This window comes from Danio rerio, chromosome 19 (genome assembly GCF_049306965.1).
Source record: "Danio rerio strain Tuebingen ecotype United States chromosome 19, GRCz12tu, whole genome shotgun sequence".
In the NCBI taxonomy this organism is placed as follows: Eukaryota; Metazoa; Chordata; class Actinopteri; order Cypriniformes; family Danionidae; genus Danio; species Danio rerio.
Genome location: NC_133194.1, coordinates 22,426,885 through 22,432,884, shown reverse-complemented (window position 1 = coordinate 22,432,884; position 6,000 = coordinate 22,426,885). Strand labels below are relative to the sequence as shown.

Here is a 6,000-nt window from a genome sequence, read left to right as displayed (position 1 = left end):
ACGTGTGAAAATGAGTGTGTATGGATGTTTCCCAGAGATGGGTTGCAGCTGGAAGGTCATCCGCTGTGTAAAACATATGCTGGATAAGTTGGCGGTTCATTCCGCTGTGGCGACCCCAGATTAATAAAGGGACTAAGCCGAAAAGAAAATGAATGTTAACAAATACCCGCATTTTAGTCTATTAAACTAAAAAACATACAGTAATACCATGTCATTCGATTTAAACAATAAGTGACTATTCAAAAGCCTTCGTATAATTAAAAAAACAAGGAAACATTCTTTGAATTGTGCACATTATTTATTGCTCAAACCCAACATATGGTCAGTCGTATACTGATGTAACCTGTCCTTAATCTTCTGAAAGCAACAGTGCCCATCTGTGTAAAGTTCAAGTGTGTACCCAACTAAAGAAAGTAATGTTGTGTTTATCATATTTCAGTAAAACACCACACCCAGAAACAGGACCGCAGTTATCAAGTGTAACAGGAACAGCACGTGAGAGCATATAGACTGTCGCTCTTCCACATACATACACAAAAAATGTGCAATCTTTTTTTGATATGTTTGACAATTTCTTTTCATATATTATTACATTTTCTATTATCATCGTCCCTTTAAGGAAAAATAAATCTATTTTCAAACATATTCATGGATTCTATATTCCATAATTACGACTGAGTGAATTGTTGGAGTCAACAACTGAGTCAAAACTTTGGTGTTCAAAGATTTATATACAAACTTACCTAATGTGAATGTCATATAAAATTCAGTCCAACATTGCACTCAAAATCAATTATTTTTTAACATGTATATAAATAAGGAATTATATTTTGCATAAACTCTATTTTAAGACCAAGATTCACTTTTATGACAATTATGCGCCTTAAATTCTCATTCCTGTAATAATTTGACTTTATAAAATATTTTGTGCTGATTAAATAAAATTGAAGGGCAGCACAACACACACTACCACATTGAAATTTAAATGCCTAATGCTTTTAACATGACAGAAATGAGATATTATTAATATTACTAATTATTAATATTTATATTATTTAGATTCAGTAAAGGCAATTTCTTTAACGTAATTTTTTTGATTATTGGATAGAAACAAGAATAACAGAAAGACTTTGAATGGAAACACTAATTACATCCAGGCACTTATGAAAGTTATTGGTCAGTGCATTTGCAAGGCAGTTTGTCAAGACATAAATGTGTTTCTAAAGATATTTTCTATATAATGCCATAAATGTTTACATTTAACAAAGATAAATACCAATACAAAAACATCAACATATGCACAGTACACATAAAGCCCACACTGTTAACAAGATTGCACTAGATAATATATACAAAAAAGCATGGACTGTTGGTCACCAGAGTACAGGGAATTCTAATTTGCTGAATCCAGGATCCTTCCTGAGCTCCCAATATGTGCCATTGCTCACCCATGTGTCGTCTTTAGCACGCCTGATTGAATTAACAAAACTGCATTACAGACAGAAACTCGTGATGAAAACTTGAATGCAAAAACAACCACGTCTGTGTTCAAAACACAGTCACTTACTTGAAAAATCGGGGGGAGTGGGTCATGTTATTTTCTTGCAGGACTCTCCTCCTCTCTCTCTGAAGGACTTCAATTCTTTCTTTCTGTTCTTCTGCTCCGGCAACATCACCCTCTTCAAGTAATCTAATCAAAAGTGGGCCAATAAACAGCCGATGGCATGCAAAATTGGCTTTTAGAAGAGGTTACTTGGGGAAAACATACTTGAAATGGTTTGAAATGTGTGTGTACCTTTGGTCCGGCCTAAAACGGGTGTCTGTTGGGGGCAACAGTGGCTTTAAACCCTCCTCCAATTCATTTAATTGAATTGCAAACTGGGTGAATCCATAGTACTGCTCATGGTTCTCAGGCATAGGATCTATATTGAGATACATGAACAAAAACAGTGCTGTGTTAGCGCCCCCTGAGGTCAACATTCGCAAGTTAGGTATTGAATATGAGCAAGTGTTTTTAGCCACAGATGAACTTAAAGTTAAAAAGTGAATTTTCAGATTCACTAATTTCCTTTTACTGCATCAAAAGTATTGTTTAATAAAAATGTAGTCAGTTAAACAGACTTAAATTCATTATTTGTTCAAGAGTCACACAAGATGAAGTCAAGTTTTTAAACTAATTTCAAGAGGGGAATGTAATATGATTGATCTCAACTGGTCTCTCATTCGTAGTCCGCATTATTCCAATCAGATTGATCAAGGCCCACAATAAATAGACTGATTTTACCCTACTTCCTTATCTTCATTTTGGAAGAATCCCCCTTTCCACCCCATCTCCTCCTGTTCCTTTTTTACTAGGTGGAGCTTTCGAGACCTACCTGATCTCCTACCCCCTTATATGCTAACACACCTGGCAGGATCCCTCCTGAGCTCACTTATTTCCAAGCTCAAGGTTCTTTCCCGGGACAGCATGCCAAACCTGCAAATTCTCTCCAAAAAAAAAAAAAAAAAAAAAAAAAAAAAAAAAAAAAAAAAAAAAACTGCCTAGAGTGCTATGGCAGGATCTACAAAGTCAAAAGTGTGCAAGTGCCGAATCTTCTGAAATACATCAGAGTACATTTTTTGATAATGCTTTAAATAAAACAGGCAAACAACTTTGTAATCTTAACTCTTTGATGCAAACAATTACATCAGTATGATTAGTCTAGGTTGGTCTCTAGAGCATCCGATGTCACTGGTGTAATTAGAAAGTTCAGTGCATCATTGGTCAACTGCTAAATTTAAACTATGGCTAAACAACAGCTAAACTAAGGCTAAATTGTTCCCTCACACCCAAAATAACACTTTTTGTAACTAATTCTTAGTGTGATAGGTTAACTCTCGCACTGGTTACGTACTGAGTGCTTCTTTTCCAAAAATTGCTTCTTCTGTTACACCATTTTTGAAACTTGAACCATGCCTAAACATGAGAGTCCAACGGTAAATAACTCTAAAGGTGTGCGTTAATGCCATTTCATTCATTTAAAGTTCTACTGAAAACATCATTTCGATCTTCAATGGCCTGATGGGAAATAACTACGTTTTCAGTTTTAGATGAACAATCCCTTTAACATTGGCCAGAGATGGGAGACGAGATAAACTAACAGACATACTGTTCTACAAGCAGCACAGAGAACACTAGCAATGACTGATCATTGATGTGCTATACATGGGCTTCATTCAGTTTACTTGTTGATTTTGTCCTATGTGTGGCTTATTGTTAAATTGAAAATAACTAAATGGTAAAACCTCACTGTTCCTGATGCATGGAACTGTTGATAAATATCCTAAAATACTGAATGGCAGTGCAAACCCTCTGTCTTCAGAAAAGTCCAGATGGTACTTTATTTTTTTAGATTTTCTTTACACTGCTTGACCACTACCAGTGGAGCTTCTTTGTTTACAGTGCTAACCAAGAAAATGCTGATGTTCTATAAGTGCCCAACACATGCAGAGATTGAATTTGCATTCAATTTGTATTTACTTTATTTAAAAAAAAGATAAAATCAAATGAAATTAAAATAATTCATATATATATATATATATATATATATATATATATATATATATATATATATATATATATATATATATATATATATATATATATATCATTTGAATTCTTCTACATATACATAACATTTGCTTAAAAAATGACAATCATAATCAGCCATAATGTTTAGACCATTTAAATACAGTTAAACAGTTACTGAAACTCACTTGCTCTCCAGATGCACGTTGCTGAAGGCGGTTTGCCCAGATACAAGGCCTCGTTCCACTTGCCAAACAAGGAGTGAATGATACGCCCCTCCAAATCAGTAACCAGACCCTCTACCTCATTAGCATTCAGACCCCCAGACCTTGACTGAATATAAAGATGGTATGAAAGTTAATCATCTGTTTAAAAACAGGATATATACACAAACCATTCATAAAATGAATGCAGAACATGTGGCAAGACAAACACAGACGCAAACACACACAAGTGGAATTAATTCCCCACAATAGTTCTCTATTTTAACTGAATTTGATGATATGATATTGATGCTTCAATCTAAACTACCTGTTTTTAATATGCGGTTTTCAAGTAATACCTGAATAAATCTTCACTAAATATTAGTACCATGCAGCCCAGTTCATTCACAGAACAAAAGGCAGGCTTAGTGCCATGTTTCATTTGATTTTTTTAAGTGCAAAGACATAACACTGTAGGAGTTCAAGTGAGGCCATTAGAGAATAAATTTTGGACCTGGCTAATTAATTGTACTATATTTTACATCTTACTTGACAAGGAAATTTAAAGTTAATATTATAAAATGAAGGCAATAAAATATATCAAATTATTATCAAATGATATTTTCCTGCTAATGTGTGTCAGTTAAAGAGGCATCCAAGTAAGTAAATCCACAAAAACTCTGACACCTTTTGCTTTTGTTGTAGATCATAACACACATAACTGTCATAACAATCATAAATGCATGCGATTATGCATGGATAACATGGAGACTAATGGTATCATATTCAAAAACTTGCATGTCAAATCCCATTTTTAAAAGTTAGAATGTTCAAAGAAAATCGAAAACATTTCTTCAGAAATCAAAGAAAACATTGTTGTATAAACATGTCCAAAAATATAAATATGAATAAAGGATAAAACGTTTTCAAACAAAATGAAAATTGAATTTTGAAAGTCCACTGAAACCATATTTGTTCAAGTTAAACAATATTTGGTAACACTCATAAATAAATCTAATTGAAACAAACACTTAAGAGGGCATTTTTTATGCTTTGAGGTACACAGGAAGACACTGCCACCTAGTGGTAGTTCCTGGCAACAGCCTTGTTTTGATAATTTGACTTCCATGGCGTTTCTCATTGACATATCTCATACCAGTTTCACACTGGAAGCACAAGCACAGCAAAAGGTTGTGTACTGATTAAACATTCTCATTCACTGTGTCACCTTTTTCCGGTGTTCACCCCATAATCAGGCATGTTATTTGATTTAATGCTAGGCAAAATGCTCAGCTGTGATGCAACAATGTTCCTCTCTCACAATTTATTTCAATTTATAAATTATATTTTAAACAGAAAGTTGCATGCGAGTATGGAATACACCAGTGTACAGTACTTGTGAACAAGCACCCTATACTGACACTTAGGAGAAAAACTTAATCATAATTGTTCTTTTATTTGAGCACAAATGTATTCTCGTGGATTTATAATACAGGGTGATTTAAAAAGAATACCACATTTTTTTAAAAAGATTGAAGACTCTACAAGGAAGATTTGTCATCAATTTAAGGAAGCTCAGAAGTTTCACACCGAGGAACTAAAAGAAGGATTAACTGTTATACCAAAGATGCTACAGAGAGTGTGGAACGAGTTCGAGTAGCAGGCTGAAGTCACTCAAGTGTCTGGAGGGGGTCATATTAAAGATCTATGAACTTGTTTTTTACTGAAAAAAGTTAAGTACACTTCACATTGATTAATTACCCAAGGTTCCATCATGTTTCTTTAATTGAATACAGATTTTCAAAGTTGTGGTATTCCTTTTGAATCCACCTGTATAAAAATACTGAAGACACATGGACAACTTTGACTACAATTTTTTGGTACCTTCAAGACTGTCGTTTATGGAAAATCAGAGAGTTCTGATTTTACCACAAAAACCTTAATTTGTGTTCAAAAAATGAAAGGAGATCTCAGAGGTTTAGAACAATATGAGGATTAAGTACTTATTGATAGAATTTTTCTTTTTCACTACTAAAACTGTATGGGCAAAATATCCTGGCAATAACGTTTTCATGCATTTTAGTATATTTAGTATTTTATTTGACTAAGAACACTGCCCCGGGGCTTTAATTCAGCATTAATTGTGCAGCACAAATATACACTGCCAATTCGACTCGGCCCTGTTACAAACTACTGCACCATCTTTGCATGCATTGTAAAGAATGTTGT

General features: G+C 34.0%; 1 protein-coding gene across 5 annotated transcripts in view; it reads right to left on the bottom strand.

Moving 5' to 3' along the window:
* Positions 1–279: 279 nt before the first annotated feature.
* Positions 280–6,000, bottom strand: part of osbpl3a (oxysterol binding protein-like 3a) — a 44,818-nt gene continuing 39,097 nt past the window's right edge. For 4 of the 5 annotated variants that reach the window (XM_073930786.1, XM_073930787.1, XM_073930785.1 and 1 more), the window contains 4 exons: positions 3,757–3,901; positions 1,796–1,922; positions 1,568–1,690; positions 280–1,470 (listed from right to left, as the gene is read on the bottom strand). In XM_073930786.1, the coding sequence (XP_073786887.1) occupies positions 1,374–1,470; positions 1,568–1,690; positions 1,796–1,922; positions 3,757–3,901 (492 nt within the window). In that variant the 3' untranslated portion in view covers positions 280–1,373. 5 annotated transcript variants of the gene reach the window in all.